The sequence below is a fragment of the Leucoraja erinacea genome, chromosome 9, assembly GCF_028641065.1.
Source record: "Leucoraja erinacea ecotype New England chromosome 9, Leri_hhj_1, whole genome shotgun sequence".
NCBI classification, from domain to species: Eukaryota; Metazoa; Chordata; class Chondrichthyes; order Rajiformes; family Rajidae; genus Leucoraja; species Leucoraja erinaceus.
Window position 1 is genome coordinate 50,892,231 of NC_073385.1, and position 17,546 is coordinate 50,909,776.

The 17,546-nt window shown below is 39.0% G+C and overlaps 1 protein-coding gene and 1 long non-coding RNA gene across 2 annotated transcripts in view; one reads left to right on the forward strand and one right to left on the reverse strand.

Moving 5' to 3' along the window:
* The window catches only part of LOC129700364 (cysteine-rich motor neuron 1 protein-like), a 191,288-nt gene extending 179,920 nt beyond the window's left edge, over positions 1-11,368 (forward strand). The window contains exons 13-14 of the mRNA XM_055640788.1: positions 2,291-2,460; positions 8,794-11,368. Coding sequence (XP_055496763.1) covers positions 2,291-2,460; positions 8,794-8,988 — 365 coding nt within the window. The 3' untranslated portion in view covers positions 8,989-11,368. The remainder of the gene's footprint in view (positions 1-2,290; positions 2,461-8,793) is intronic.
* LOC129700365 (uncharacterized) lies at positions 2,477-17,084 on the reverse strand. The gene is made up of 3 exons (XR_008724046.1): positions 16,918-17,084; positions 8,704-8,845; positions 2,477-5,743 (listed from the first exon to the last, which is right to left on the reverse strand). It is a non-coding gene; the product is annotated as an uncharacterized LOC129700365 (long non-coding RNA).
* Between the last annotated feature and the right edge of the window lie 462 nt (positions 17,085-17,546).

Genomic DNA, 17,546 nt, shown 5'->3' on the forward strand with positions numbered 1-17,546 from the left:
TTCTCTCTAGTCACCGCTAATTTTTGAACATGTTGAAAAATTTGCGGTGACCATAATGAGGCCCGACTAGTACCCAGAATGCAGGAACTCTTCGCGATTGTTCTTCCATTATATGCTCTCTGCTAGTCATCAGTAAATTTAAAACATTTCTAGACAGCGAGTAGGTAGCAGTTAAAGGTGTTGCATATTAACTTTTTACCTTCTTATTCCAAGGAAAAGTCTTGCATTCCCTTTTTATTTTTTTCATTTACGTTTTTAAATATTCTTGATCTCAGCTGTGCTGGTATACTACTGGAGGGAGATATCGATGAGAACGCAACTCAATTCCAAACATAATTAACTTCTATGTTAGTTTGAGTTACATTTTCAGAGATCTTGTAGCAGGTGACTTGCTCAGTCTAACGCCTTGAAAGTGGGGTGTGTTATGTTGTGCCTAAAAATTAATAAAAAGTACAGGTGCACAACCTTTTATCCGAAAGCCTTGGGACCAGACACTTGTCGGATTTCGGACATTTTCGGATTTCAGAATGGAAGATTTTTAGCGTAGATTAGGTAGGTAGCGCGGGCGGCTTGAAAAGTCTGGAGCAGCTGCCTCCTCCCCGGAGACCGGGAGAATCATTGCATAAATGTTAGTCAGTTAGTTTGGAGGGATTTTATGTGGTGGTGGTGGAGTAGGGGTGAAGGGGGAAACTTTAATTCTTAGTCCCCTACCTGGTCGGCGACTCCCAACCTCGCGGAGCTGGGGGCTCCGTCCGGCCGCGGGCGGCGCCGGTTGTAGCTCCGACCCCGGCAACTCTACCCCTGGCTGCGAGGCGCTCCAAATCCAGCGCGGCCCGCGGCCGGACATCCCAGCTCCGGGAATGTCGGGAGTCGGCAGCGTCGCAGCGCTGGGATACCAGCGGGGAGCGAGCAATGCCTTACCGGGTCGCCGTGCGGCAAGCTCCGGAGCGCTGTGGCCGCCGACTCCCAACATTCGCGGAGCGTCGCTGGATTTGGAGCCGCGGAGCTGGGGGCTCCGTCCGGCCGCGGGCGGCGCCGGTTGGAGCTCCGACCCCGGCAACTCTACCCCTGGCTGCGCGGCTCCAAATCCAGCGACGCTCCGCGATGTTGTGTGTCGGCGGCCACAGCGCTCCGGAGCTTGCTGCACGGCGACCCGGTAAGGCATTGCCCGCTCCCCGCTGGTATCCCAGCGCTGCGACGCCGCCGACTCCCGACATTCGCGGAGCTGGGGCGTCCGGCCGCGGGCCGCGCTGGATTTGGAGCGCCTCGCAGCCAGGGGTAGAGTTGCCGGGGTCGGAGCTACAACCGGCGCCGCCCGCAGCCCCACCGGCCACAGCGCTGCAGAGCTTACTGCACGGCGACCCGGCAAGGAATTGACCGCTCCCCGCCTCTCCGACCAGGTAGGGGACTAAGAATTAAAGTTTACCCCTTCACCCCCCCTTCACATAAAAGCCCTCCAAACTAACTGACTAACATTTAAGCAATGATTTACAGATGTTTAAGCGTCTCCCGGTCTCCAGGGAGGAGGCAGCCGCTACAGTAGTACAGACCTGGGTTGACCGTGGGTCGTTTTGGGTCAAGTTTGGCGCCAAACGCGATCTTTGGTGCGCAGACGACATCTGGAAAAAATGGCCGGTTTTCGGAGCTTTTCGGTTTCTGGAACTCCGGATAAAAGGTTGTGCACCTGTACAAGAAAAAAAAAAGAAATAGGATAAAGAAAAACCACAAATGGCAATAGTGATTATTCAGCTTGCATATTAAACCTATTAGTGTCCTTGAAAAATACCTGCCATTGATAAGTCAGATATAATGTTGATTTAAATATTTAAAAACATAAAAGTACTGCAGAATCTTAAAGGTCATCATTAAATTGTCTGAGAACCTATTTATTTACTCTCAGCTGAATAGGGCTTATCAGGAATTCGAGATTTTGAAATCTTGCCTTCATTATTGTAGAGCTCCATTAACAAAGAAAATTGGCAAGTTTTAAGTATTTTGTCAGTCAGCTGCACACTATTGGCAAGATTTCCACCATATATTTCCCCTTGCATTTTAGCCCTTTATGCTCCAGTGCTTCCTGTGGCCAATCCACATTGCAACCATAATGCTTGTGGCAGAAGGAGTAAGCATGCTTATTAGGAAGAGGAGATTTGGAACAGAGAAGAATGAGAGTAACAATAATAATTTTTGATTATTTGTTTTATCTTTGGTTGACTGGCACGACTTTGTTCATGGTTCAACAATGACAGAGTCTCATCGCCTATGTGTTTTCCTCCTTGCACCATTGCAGCAGTTACTGACAGTCCCTCCAAGCAAACTGAAATGGCAATAATCTACCAGTCAGCAGCATGGGTCCTGGCAGCAATACTACTTGCAATCATCGGCTTTTCGATCGCCACACTTGTCATAAACAGAAAGAAACAGTGGTTCCAGATGCCATGTTACCATGCACCAACAAAGGTAAGACGAACACATCAAACTGTAATTAATGTACAACTGTTGGTGCAAGAGGAAACTAAAATCATAAAGATATATTTTGTCCATAATTACTTAGCTGGTGCAACATAGTTTAGTTAAAGGCTTCCAATCTGTTCCTTTTGTCAAATTTTCAGTCATATAACAAATAATAAATAATAAACTTTATTACGGACTTGAGGTCCAGACAAGGGGCAACATTACATTACAACAAGAAAGTCACCACACTTATTTTGATGGTTCCAACACATTCATGGAGATTATTGCAGTCCTATCAATTGCCATGGAGTGATAACAATTCACTGACTATGTTTTGCTCATTGGAGACCCTCGGACTATCTTTGATCGGACATTCCTGAACTTTATCTTGCACTAAACGTTATTCACATTATTCCCTTTATCACGTATTTGTGCACTGTGGATGGCTCGATTATAATCATGTATTATCTTTCTGCTGACTGGTTAGCATGCAACAAAAGCTTTTCACTATACCTTGGTACACATGACAAAAAAACTAAATTAAACTATTCATTTTAGTCATAAATTAAGATGTAAAAGTACTGAAACTAAATTAAACAAATTGGTAGTACAACATTATTATGTCTTCAATATGAATTTTGAACCTAGAATGTTATGCAAAAAATGTATTTGCTGTCAGCTTCCTTTGTGTGTCACTGTGCAAATTCACCATGTGTAAATCAGAAAATAACTAAGATCAGTAATAGATCATTAAAGTTGGTTGAGCGATGTGTCAAAAATTGAGGCATCACAGTGAGCTTTAGCATAGTTGAGTAGAAAATTAAAAGACACACTTCTGGCCAATATCCATTGATCATTGGGGGAAAAAACACACCTGAATAAAATGATCTCATGAAGCTCATGTGTTTTTTCCAATTCTTAAGGTTTCTTACAATCACTCAGTATTTAGGCACCCATTGTTAACAAAGGTTATCACTGGGAAGATTTAAGATTTTACTAAAAAGAATCCTTTGGAAATGAGAGAAAATAAATTATCCAAAAACAGGGGAATGGATAAAGTGAGCACTCAAACTTTTCCCAAGAGTAGATGATTCTAAAAAGTTGAAAGCAATGGTTTAAGGTGAGAAGAGAAAGATTCAAGAGGGGCCTCAGGAACATATTTTTCACTCAGTATCTGGAATATGCAGAAGTGGATACAATTATGACTTCCAAAATACATTTGGACATATATATGGACAGGAAGGATTTAGAGGATCATGGGCCAAATGTTGGCAAACGGGACTCGCACAAAATGCACAAGTCGGACTGAATGGTCTATTTCCATGCTGCATGGCTCTATGACTCTAAAATGTAAAGAATAACTTAATTTGTTTATTTGTGCGCAAATGGTTAAGGTGATAACTATACCATGTTAGAAGTGTAACCATGAATTTTCTTGTTTTCCTAACTGAAATCAGTATGGTACATCAGTGATTGTATTTGATGTTTGCGATTTCCATTATTACTGATTTTGATGTCCAGAATTATATTAAATGTTCCCCTAACCTTGGTCTTCAGTGTGTTCAAAAGTGAAGTTTATCCTCTCAGAACCTCAAGATGTTACAATCCTAGTTAAGTAGTTGCTGTTCTAATCTAGCATCGAATTTCAAAACTTACGCTGCATTGTTACAATATCGTTGGCTGAAATATTAATATTGGTGAAAGGCAGCAAGGGAGACCGCAGTGCTGCACAATATGCCCGTGGAATAGTTTTTCTCCATTCAATGGTACTCCAGTTAACATTTCACCTGAAAAACAATGTTCTTACTACTGCAGTGGATCACCAACCTAGATTTTGTCCTCATTGAAGTGAGGCTTGAACCACGTGGGGAATTGAGCGCTGCCAACTGAAACTCAACTAACACCTCAGCATCAAAGGATAAGCTTAGCATTAAGTGGATTAGTTAAATAAATCGGAATTGTTTAGAAATTCTTGAGTTCAACAACATTCAAAATATCAAAGAGACCTCCATCACCTTTTCTTGAACATTACATTTGTCTGGTTAAAATTCCAACTCAGTTGAGAAGAAAATGTTCAATGCATTGATTCAAAAGCTTAAAAGCACTGTAAGGAAAAATGTTAATCGTTGTGATCTGAAAGAAGATTTTATTTGGTTAGACACTTTTATTCTGCAAATGTTTTGACCTCACCTTCAGTATTGGGGTATTTAGGGTCTGCTGAGTAAAGGATCCAAATAGATGTGGGATTGGTCCCTTGGATTGAAGGTCATGGAGGAGCAAGGGATATGTCAGGTCATAAAGCTACACTTTGCGGTGGTTCAATTCTGCTTCTGCTTAGTTGCTTTAGTATCCCTTGAATGCTATTTTCAACCAGTTAGATTTATTCAGGATTTTATGCCCATTTAGGGCAGCAGGGCTGTGAGAAATCTCCAAAAATGTTCATGACTAACATAACCAGATCTCAAGGGGTTCCTCATAGTTTTCACAAAGGATTCCTAAAGCTGCTTGCCTAAATTAAGACAAAATATCATCAGCAGCAAGAATAGCTTAACATAACAGGGAATTTAATGTATATTTTGCAGAAAAATCCCCAAAAAATGTCAATGCCATCATCCTGCAATAGCCTTTGGTATTCCCTTAGGAAATTAATTGGAGAAAATATATCTTTGGTGATCTGCCATTACATTGAGCAAAGATTGTGATATTCTCCAGCCTAAAACTAGCACAGCCTGACTAGCCACACTCCCTAAAGGCCTCAGCCCACATCTATTCCCTCGTTATTCTGCAACGGATCACCTAAAATATTAAGCCTTAGGCAAAAGATTTTTTATAGATTTACAAATTAAATGGGTAGAATCATCTCCATAGTTTTTAATATTTTATTTTTAAATGATTAAAGGCGAGAGGGGAGTTGTCTTTAATTTGGTAATAAAGGAAACAATGGTTCAATGGTCCTTTATTGTCACGTGCACCTTGAGGTGCAGTGAGATTTGATTTATCATACAGTCATATCAAATAAAAGCAACAAGATACAAAACTACATAAAGATTAAACATAAACAGCCACCACAGTGGCGTGTGAGAATCCACCCGGGCACACAGCATAAGCAGAGACCCACAGCTACAGTTCAATGTCCGGGCCACACACACTCCTTCACCGTGATGTGACCAGAGTTGTACCAACCGCTGTCACTCTCTCTGCAGTCCTTGTCTGCCCGAACAGTCAGAAAGCCGTCCTCACTCGCACCAGACACCAGGATGTCCTCATGGCGTGATGTCCGCAGCAAAATCTAAAAATAACACAACGTGTTTTAAGTAGCAAATCAGAACATCTATGGCAAAGGAAATTATTAATGTTTCAGATTTTGCTTTCATCAGAAATGTAAAAGCTTAAGAATCCATTAGATTTTATGACAAAGTATAGAAGAGGGAAATGGAGAAGAATGAACTGCAGATGCTGGTTTAATATTGGGAGGTGAGAAATTGGGAGAATGATACAAGAAAGAAGGAGATGTTACAGGACAAGAAGCAAATGAGATTTAGAGGAAACAATGGAAATATCAAAACCTCAAGTTGCTCAACCAATAGAGGAGCCCACTTCAAGAGCACCAAATATAATTTATTAAATAGAAAGTCGAAACACTGCCTCTGCTGGAAGGTATAAATGAAGCTCTGGTTTATGGAATGGAAGAGATAAAGGGGCAGGCATTTGTACCTCCTGATCTTGCATGGCAAGTTGCTAGGAACGTGCACCAGGGTGTTAGACGAATAAACCATGATATCGCAAGGGGCTACTGTGAAAGTGATAGGGGTGAAAATTTGTGTTGGGTTGTAGCATCACGTTGGAGTTGCTCTTCCTTTAATTGCTATGATCAGTCCGTGGACTCGTATGAAGTTCAGGTCATTAAATACACTGGCAATTTGCTGAAAATATTTTTTTTTTCCGCTCCCTATCCCATGTCTAGGGGTGAACAGTCATCAATGGTCTTGTATATCAAGCATATTAAACATGGGAAAAGCATGCTTCCAAGTCAGTAGCTTTTTATGTACACATGAGGTCATAAAGAAGTTACAAGTAGTTACTATGTAGCTAAGTTTTAATTGTCCTCCATGTCTTGGCTGCTGTTGTAGTATTCCTATGATCGACACAAAATGCTGGAGTAACTCAGCGGGACAGGCAGCATCTCTGGGGAGAAACAATGGGTGATGTTTTGGGTTGAGACCCTTAAGAATGGTTGACCTTCTTAAGGGTCACGACCCAAAACGTCACACATTCCTTCTCTCCAAAGATGCTGCCTGTCCCGCTGAGTTACTCCAGCATTTTGTGTCTCTCTTTGGTTTAAACCAGCATCTGCAGTTCCTTCCCACACTTTGTAGTATTCCTGCTCTCTTCAGTTTTCACAGGGAAGGGTGGGAATGGGGGCATGGCTGTAGACATTTTTTAGGAAAATATTTTTTATAATGTTGTCTAAATTCCTTTACAATATCAACCACTTTCTTGGCATATGTTTTTTATTTATTACAAATTTGGAAAAATAAGTGACTCGCACCTCCTTGCCATTTGCTCACCGAAGTTCTGTCACTCTTACTTTTACAAAGTCCTCAGTGTTAGTCATCTTTAGCAGTCTCAAATTCACAAAAATGTGCACAAATATCTTATGATTTGACTTTTTACAGAAGAATCCCCAACCGCAGCCTGCATCACACTGTTAGATTAAAATTACATAATGCCCAAACTTTAAGCCTAGTCTACCATACTTTAAGTGTAACCCAAATAAGTTCTTGTAGAAGTACAACAATGTAATCTTGTCATCTTTATTCACTGCAATACAATCATCAAAATGTTGCTACTAATGGAAAATTATATTAAAACGTTCATTGATCATAGGTTTTACTGAATTATGGTTCTATATGAACAGCATTTGTTCCAGATCTTGCCTTTTCCTATCCTGGCTATTATTCATGTTAAAATTTGATGGTTCTGTGATTCCATCAATTCTTCCATTTAGAGATGGCATGCAATCTTTTTCCTGTTCTCATCATATTCACACATGCGGTTATTGATGGAATGCTGTGCATTGCGGTGAACATTTCCTCAGTTGATTTTTTGTCCTTTGTTCATAACACTGAGATGTTGAGGGGTGCATATCAGCATGAGCTGAACACAAGCTCAAACATTTTACATTCTCATTGAGTGCTATAATGTTAAATATATATTTCTTAAATGTAGACATTTCTGCATTGTAAGGAATTGTTTCTGCAGTGCAAGGAATTGTAGCAACCAATATGCAGACAGCAATATTGCTCAAGGCCCAATGAGCTAAAAGACTGGGCAATGTGTTTTGAGCATTGGATGAGAGAAAAATGTGTTCCAGGACATTGAGAGAAAGCCCAGTACAGTATTTCATAGAAAGGTCCCACAGTATATTTTATGTGCAACACAGAGGCAGCATAGAGCTTTCCTTAAACTGCAAATCCAAAAGATTACTGTACACCTTTGATTATACTGAACTGCCATGGCAGCCCAGATTTATGTGCTCATGTCTGTGCAGTTAGAATGGCTGACTTTTTGATCTTCACTGCACCGGATGCACTCTGTTTTCTTAAGAATACAGAGGATAAGCTAACACTGCAATAAAGGATAGAAAAGCTATCTTCTACATTGATTATAATCGAATTGTAGATTTCACAGATTCTTCTGCTGAGTCCCAAATTCCAATTACACATCCAAGGATATTCCCTTCAGAAGCAAGAAGAGGAAACTCTTAAAGTAAAAAATGGGAGTCACAGCTACGTAATTTTAGAATGCGTTTGTAATATTTTTTGATTTGTGGGTGGACTTGAAATCCACTCCACAATTAATTAAATGGATCATCTTGTCAAGACATGGAGAATTGCTTTAAAATAACAGGTACAAAGAGGCAGACTAATTAAAATGAGGTGGAAGGGAACAATTATTTTGTTTGATTGGTTTCAGCAGTCACATTTTCATCACATATTTGGCCTGAACTCCAACCCTCATACATCACATTGTCATGGCGATGTTTGACAAAAAGCAGCTGTTTTGCCAATAACTAATGCTTTTGCACCATCAAAGTTGCTAAGTCAGGACCAAAGCTCTGCTTCTTGTAAAACCATCTATGAAAAGCCACTTTTCACTGTTACAAACTGAAATTGTGCAGTTGATGGGGAAGAAGCACATCTGTTTTATGTCTCCATTCAAGAAAAAAGTGTTTGATTGTTTGTGTACCTGCAGAATTAGTTGTTACTGATTCGAATATTTCATACCAGCTCAGGAATGCTTTCATAAAATTGTCTTTCATCTTTGCTTCTGAAACAGACGCAGTTTTTGAAAAATCCAGTTGACAAACAAACTGTGGTCTACATGGACTCTGTGAAGGGAAACAAAATGCACAGCATTAATAACTGCTGCAGGAAGGATCTAATGGTGGAAACAGATTCCCAGTGCAATGAGAAATACAGTGTGCGTGCAGAAAAACAAAGCAACAGCCAGCAAAACAAACTGCTTGGATAGAAACATGAAAAAAGTTGGCTTCCGAACTGATGGAGACTTGGCAATAATTCAAAGAGTGTGCTCCATTCACCAGCCTTGCCTCTTCTGGTTTCCATTATATTTTGAGTTAATGATTCCAGCTTGCTATCTGTGTATGATTCAGGTACTTGCAAATTAACAATTACTTTTAAAACCATATGTCTTTATTGACTTTCCTGTTCATTTAAAATGCCCAAAAGAATTAAGGGAAAAACTTGCCAAAAAAGAGTAACCAAGCCAGCAAATAAACACCAATCTTTTCAGTACTTTTGTACGATATAGTGGAAAAAATGTGTGGGGATAACACATGGGAGGAGTAAGCCTTTAGTCATTTACTTAACCACTTTATTCAAAGAGTATTTAATCAAGCAATGGCTTCATTCAAATCATCCCCAATGTTGTAGAATAAGCATTTTCAAACACAGGTGGATTTTAGTTTGTTTAAAATTGATGTTTGGATATGTGGTAATGGAATATATATTTCTTAATGTCTTGAGAGAATAAAGTAGAATTTTTCCTTGTGAAGGAGAAATCTTAAATGATTATCTTTCATCATGACATTTTTCAGGTAAATTACTGGGAACCAGAAAATAGCCTAAATCTGACACTTTATTCCACCTGCAGGATACATGCAAGATAGTAACATTTTTACTAGGCTTTTGAGTGGTGGAATTTTTCATTAATTCCAAGGCAGCACTATAAATCCCAAGAGAGATGTACAAATGATGAAATAGGAAATTGAGATACCAAATTATTACTGCAGAACTATACCTTTAACTATTGCATTATTAATATTGCTGTTAACATTTGCAATGGCAGTGATTTACATGTTGTATCAATTCCTATATCTGTACTCTATATTTTCATTGTGTTGAATGTATCCACAATTTTTGTTTGTGGGCAGATTTTCATTCCAGTTTTTAAAAAAAGAATTGAATAGAGCATTGTTGCTTTATTTGTCTGGCAATAATAAAGCTCAATACAAATGCCAAACGCAGGAACGGCCAACAGTGTATTATCAGCTTTAAGTTAAAGTTGTTGTCAAATTTCTGAGGTATAATGAAACCCAGTTACGCACCACCTGGGAAAGATGGGTCACAGAGAGGTGAATATTGCTAAAATATATTTGAGACTCGGTAATCTGATTGGGGGAGGATGGTGTAAAGGAGTTGAACATAAGTAGTGAATGAATGATAAAGACCACTCACCTCCCTCAGCAGTTCTAGCTTCACCCAGGCTTAAAATGCAGGCTTTACCCATTTACAGTGCTCTAGATGGCTGAGATTAGGATAAAAAGAATTTCAAAATATTTATGGTATTTTGAGGTGACAAGGAAGAATGAAATGTTGTAACTACTCGAGTAGTTTAAAATGTGAGAGCACAGGGGATATGTTGGTAAGCGGTGGCACTTTGTAGTCAATGTTACAAATAACATTAAAAATAACCCTATTGATAGCAGGCTGTGAGCGTATAAATTCTTTTAAGTTGTAAGAAGTTTCAAGTATTTTTGTAGATACTTAGTTTGCAGATAATTGAGCAAAAGGGAGGAGAGTTTCTTAATTTATTTTTTCAAATAGCTTAATTTATTAATCTAAGTAGAATCTGTATAGAAGAATAGCAGAGGGCTTAACAATTCTGTTTACTTCTATTTGTTACTGTGATTGGTTGCCCAATAAGTTAAGATGTGGCAAAGCTCTTTGGCCATGCAGTGTTGCTGGTTGTTATGCTGAGATATTGCTATTACCTGATCATATGCCTTTTAAACAAAACCTGTAAATCCCTTTGCTGTACTTTTTACGTAAGTTCCTATTTTTTTGGTTTAACTCTTTACTGTTGAAATATAGAGATCTAATTTGCTTATTTATTTACATTAATGTGTAGTAGCACTTGTAAATGCACATGGCCGAGCAGCTGGGTTGTAACTAGTAAAAGGCATTTACTCCATTAAATAAATTTTGTTGTGGAAGTTCTTTGAATCTGTGGTAACATATTTTCCAAATTTGCTTTGAGAAGCAATTTATCAATAAGAAGTGGCATATGTTACAGTTTGAGAATATGCTTCAACCTAGGCTTCAAGAAAATATTTCCAGCATTGAGAAATATATATTTCACTATCAAGAGTAATACTCAGCAAGAAAGATTTTCTCATTCATCGTCTATTCAGAAAAGCAACCTCTGAGAAATTACCGTGCTTGATAAATACCTCTTGATAAACAAAATTTTGAAAATTGAGTCTCATCGTGTAACTTTCAGTGTGATTAGGCCTTGTTTTGGAGTATGTTTGGCAAAGTAAACTGTATAACACATTTTAATAACTTTCAGTCAGCAATGGATTGCTAAAATAAATAGTCAGTGTCCTCACTGGAAATTGCTTGGAAATTCACTTCTTTTTCGGAACATTGATATTTGTGTGTGTATTTTTATTCTGTGCTACTCTCTACACGTAAATTAAAAAGACAAACAATGTTTCTAATGTGAAATTACTTTGAAAATTTCTGACCCATCTCCCAAAACATACCAATCTGCTGCTCACAGCAATGGAATTCATTTCTAAAACATATTCGGGAAGCTGCAAACATCATCTTTAATGATTCAATAGCCTGTAAAATCTATTAAGTAACCGGAGGTGAAGAGGGCAAAATTCATAAGGTAAGTGACTTCACAGCCCTGTTTGTGACCAGAGGGAGTCAGCTTTGACAAGATACCCAGTAAACATATCCTGGACTGGAAGTAGACAGAAACTTCTTCAAAGAAACTATAGGAAACATGTTTCAACAATACCAATAAATTATGGGTTTGGGCCTTCCTCTGGTGTGTTATTGCAATATTAAAAGTTTGTCAAGCATTAGAATGACATTCACGCAATCCAATGTGCTTGCACGAGTGAGCAGGCACTAAATCACCCAATCTACTGTAAACTGCCTGTCAATCTAAAACCAGAGTGGAATACTTTGCTGGGAACAAGAATGAAACTGAGTATTTGCTGCAGTATAAGGAGAATGTTAAAGGGGAAATGCCTGAAATTCCAAAGCTGCCAAAGGAACCAATGCAGAAAGAGACTTCCAGCTGCCTTCAAATCATGTTGCTGATTCCATCAGAAACTGTGGGTTCACGCAAATTCAAAATACAGAAAATACTGCCTCACGTCACAGCTATTATTAAAGACTCAAGAGTATGGAGGGAATTTCAATTATTCATTTCATCCACTGCCACAACTGATCCAGAGTAGATGCAATCTTGCTGGCTCTTCACTCTGTGCTACACCATTTGCTGGTGTTTATCGACTACTGCTCGGAGTTCAACGCCATCATCCCTTCCAACTTCGTCCTCAAACTCGGTGAACTGGGTTTTGAGATGTTACAGCTCCTCCCTATGCAACTGGATCCACTACTTCCTCATCAGCAGACCTCAATCGGTACATTTCCTTGCTAGCCATCAGTACAGGAGCATCTCAGGGCTACATGTTCAGTCTCCTTCTCCACTCTATACCCCTTACTGTTTAGCCAGATACATCTCCAATGCCACCTTTAAATTCACCAACAATACCACTGTCATTGGACAAATAGCATATATTTTGCTTACAGATCCTGTAAAAACAGATGTAGCATCGAGCACAGGATCCATAATCCTATTGGTTTGCATGTGTCAAAAGGAAAAATGAAGTACTGTGGGTACCTTTCTAAATATTTTTAATGATTCTTAAAATGTTCTGGTATGTTCTTTGCTTTTTCTTTCAGCAAATTAATTTGTAAAACATATTTTCCCAGTATTGAAATATTTCTGAATGTTAGAGTTTATTGAAATATTTGAAGAACTTTACAGTATTAACAGCCAACAAATCTGGGGGAAAGACTGCCAACTGTTAAAGGCTTCCAGAGGAGTTTCAACAGCTGCAAGGGTTTGTTCAGACCCACCTTAATCATTGAAAATCCTACCAATGCTTGGACTCTGGGATGCTGAAGACCAGCAAGGTAAGCCAAACATTTCAGGTTTGGGTAAGATAAGCAGCGAATGGAGGAAAGAAAGGAAAAAAAACGAGTTACAGCCCACTCCTGTAAAATCCTCTTTTGGTGCATAAATAACTTAAAAATGACATATGGGGAAAATGTCAAAGTTTAAAGATGACACTAAATTTGGAGATGCCAAGTGGAAAGAATAAGGAGAAACTATTTAGTTCTCGGCAAAGTTCCCTACACGAGGAATTTCAGAGCTGGCTGTATATGTGTTAAAGTTAGCAGACATGTTGAAAGGGCAGGTGGTAAATCATTTAGGTGTTTGGGCTTAATAAATAAAGACATGGAGTGCAAAAGCAGGGAATAATGTGTCTCACAACAATAATATTCCATTCAATTGTGGTTATCACCAGTGAGAAAGTCTATATACTAGAGATGATGCAGGAAAGATTTACTTGCTCCAGAAAAAAAAAGAAGCAACTTTAGTAATTAGATTACACTGGAGGAGATGGGGTTGAAGCAGAGTAGACTAAGAGCAAAGTGCTGGAGTAACTCAGCAGGTCAGGCAGCATCTCTAGAGAACTTGGATAGGTGACTTTTGGGTTGGGACCCTTCAGACTGATTGTGATAGGGAAGGGATGAAGGCTGGAGAAGTGGGGCAGGACAAAGCCTGGCAAATGATGGGGAGGGTGATGATTGCATATAGGCCAGAGATGAAAATGTGTGAGATAAGGATAGAAGAGTTGCAAATCGTGACGCCAGAGGAAGAAATGTAGATGGAAAGAAGGGGAAGGGAGAAATGGGTGCGAGTCCTGGTGGGGCACAGGAAAGGGGGGAAGGGGGAAGGATAAGAGGTTAAAGAAGACTGAGGGATACAAAGATTGAGAAGAGAGTTGATCGAGCTGTATGTGACCAGGATGGGGATCAACTGGATAAAGAGAGGGAATCCTTCACATCAGTAGATGGTTCGAGGACCAGGGACACTGATTCACAGTTCTGGGCCAAAGTACAAGTGTACGAAGTGGAAAAGCACTCTACGCAGTAAGTGGTTCTAATCAGGATTTGGATTAGCACTTGAGCAAAAATAATTCACAAGGGTAAGAGCAGAGTACAAAACTGCTCTACACAGAGCCAGTCTGAGCTCAATGTATTAAATGGCGGCCTCCTGTGCCATAGGAATATAATGATTTATTGTAGGCTGAACTCCATTAATAGCTGTGTATAGGGTTCAATACCCCAATTGTCATTCAATCAATGTAGATTGTTGGAGGTAAAGATTAAATTGAGTTTACAATTTGAACTTTTCATATAGTCTTATACCAAGCAGGATAATTTTTTTATGTCTTCCAGACATTTTTTAAAAAGGCACATTCTGATTAGATTATATCACTTTACAAAATTATTTTGTATTTTTCCTTTCTCTTCTTGTCAGTACATTAAATTTAACTAATTTTCATGCAGTCACGGGATTTTGTGATATGTAACTTAAAATGAACAATATTGGGCAGTATCATAAGAATAATCGTAGCGAAACACATTTCATACGTAGAATAAACCTGATCAGACGCCTTTTTCCTTCTGATGTTTTCCACCCATGAAAAATTGAACAAAATGTAATTAACTGATAATGTGATTGGCCACTTCAAAGCATTATTGATCTTCCTCCGTGTGCTTTGATTGACCAGATTAGCCTGTCAAAATTCATCCACAGATGTACATAATGTAACCATAATTTGTTCAGCTTTATTTATTGTAACCTGATTTTTCCCGGTCGTATGTGAGTATTTAGGCATAGCTTGCACTAGTTATTAATCCCAATGTATCCTGTTATGATAAGTTTATCTGTGTGAGACATTCATCAATGATTGTTGAAATTTGAGATAAGACAGGATGTTAAGACAAGAAAGTGCTTTTTACTACAACTTCCCTCAATCGTTGCTACATTGCAAAAAGGCTAAATAAATTCAATATCTGCTGTCCAACTTAACTGGGATAGTTCTTAACTACCATAGTGCATTCTGTTATCAAAGGGTTGGCACAGTGTCACAGTGGTAGAGTTGCTGCCCTACAGTGCCAGAGACCCGGTTTTGATCCTGACTATGGGTGCTGTCTGTATGGAGTTTATCCGTTCTCAATGTGAACATGTAGATGTTTCCGACTGCTCCGATTTCCTCCCACATTCCAAAGACGTGGAGATTTGTAGGTAACTTGTCTGGTGTCAATTGTCCCTTGTGTGTAGGATAGAACTGGTGTCTGGTGATCATGGCTCGGTGTGGACTCAGTGGGCTAAAGGGCCTGTTTCCATGCTGTATCTCTAAACTAAACATGATATTTTTGCACGTTTCTCTGATGTAGTTACTTTGGTCCTGTATTTGACAAATGGCACCACACAATAACTCTGGCAAGAGTGAAGATGATTCCTCCTTGATAACATCACAACAGCCAAAAATTTCAGTCAATTTCACTAAAATTTCACTTCAACTTTCAATAACCAGTACCTGTGCATAGCTAACAGAAGGATTTCACTGCTGGCTTTATGCAAAGGCTTCAACTGGGAAAGGTTTATCAAATGCGATATGGCTTATTGTCGAGATATTTTTGAAGCCCATTGAATTTTGAATAGGAATCGAGACATGGCACCTTATGACAGCACAGTTATGCAACAAATAATTCTGCTGCTACATTCTCCCCATGACCATGTGGTTTTTCTCCAAGTGCTCCAGTTTTCTCCCAAATCCCAAAAGTAGACCAATTGGCAATTGTAAATTAACTTGCATGCAAGTGAATGCCAGGAGAATCAGTGAGGTTGATGGGGATATGAAAGAGAATATATTATGGAGAGTGGGACTGATGGCACTGCCTTCCCTTGAACAGGCGTAGTCAAGGGGTTAAATGGCCTCCTCCTATATCATAATAAGATTCTCATTGACATAAATAGCAAATTATCTGGAAATCCAAGAGAGTTTCTATTTGATCCCAGCAGAGGAAGCAGTACAATCAAATTAATAAGGATGTAAAAACATAGAGGTAAGTAAAAGAATAACTATAATTGGAAAAATGTGAAGGGATAATAGAGGAGTTAACACTGGAAGGATGTAAAATGTGGCGAGATGTCCAGTAAACATGAAATACGCAACAGGAAGTTGGAATTGATTCAGTTAGATACCTGAGATAAAAATAAACAAAATTATAATTTAGGCGTTTGGAACAAAAGGGGAGAGTGTTTTAGGACCGAGATGAGAAATTCATTTTTTACACAGAGAGTGGTGAATCTCTGGAATTCTCTGCCACAGAAGGTAGTTGAGGCCAGTTCATTGGCTATATTTAAGAGGGAATTAGATGTGGCCCTTGTGGCTAAAGGGGTCAGGGGGTATGGAGAGAAGGCAGCGATGGGATACTGAGTTGGATGATCAGCCATGATCATATCGAATGGCGGTGCAGGCTCGAAGGCCTTATGGCCTACTCCTGCACCTATTTTCTATGTTTCTATGCTCTACACGTAACAATAAACTAAACTAAACAGTTTATATCTTCAAAACAAGTAAATAACAATGACCACAAAAGGTTACGTGTTCAGACCAATTATTTTTGAATGGGTATATCTCATTAAATCTCAACACACAATCGTATATCTTATTTGTTTATTAATGTACCTGATATTTTAATTCCACTCATGATATTTGGATTCTTAGAATTTGTTAAAAAAGTTCATTAGAAAATTTAACCATGGACTGCCAACATCTATTTTTCTAACATCTCTCAAAGGATTACAAGTTAGTTAGTGCTTTGGAATAATTCAGCAGAACATCAAATACATTATTACACAAGACACTAAGACACGATGAACCAGTAAGCTTTACACATAAGCCTTAACTTGTTCCAGTTGTACTTGGCAGACCAATAATGTAACTTGCTATCCTTCTCAGAAAACCCTCCAAAGATATATTCGACAACTTACGCAATGTATCAGCACCTTCGACATTACAGAATCGGGAGAACACATCAATCAACATATAGTGCTCCTCAGTCAGCATGCCATGTGGTTCTGTGCCTGAACAATTTTTGCCTTTCGTTTTCCGTCAAACGGCCACAAAGGATGAATGGAGATCTTTTTCATATAGCTTTGCACTACCACCTACAGGCTAAAATAGAGATGACAGCAAACTTTGCAGAGTGTGAAGGAAAATCTGGTAATAGCAACAATTCCTAGTCCGACATTCCTAGAGGACATTCTGCAGTTGTGAAATAAATTATTTTGCAAAATTGTAAATCTTTTAGTTAAGAAATTACAAATATGTTACAAACTCCTAACAACTGATTGGATATAACTTTAGTTTTCAGATGCTAGCCCTCAATAAATCATTTTTTGGGCAAGTAATAATAATAATAATGCATTTTATTTATGGGCGCCTTTCAAGAGTCTCAAGGACAAATACTATAGTCATTGGGTCCCTTTATTTTAACACTGACAGGAAAAATGTAACATGGGAGTTTGGTGCAGTGCTAAAGTGCGATAGTCCATGTTGACTACTCATCATTTGCTTCATCCTTGGTTGCGTCGTAAGTCCTGAGATTAAGTGTATGCAG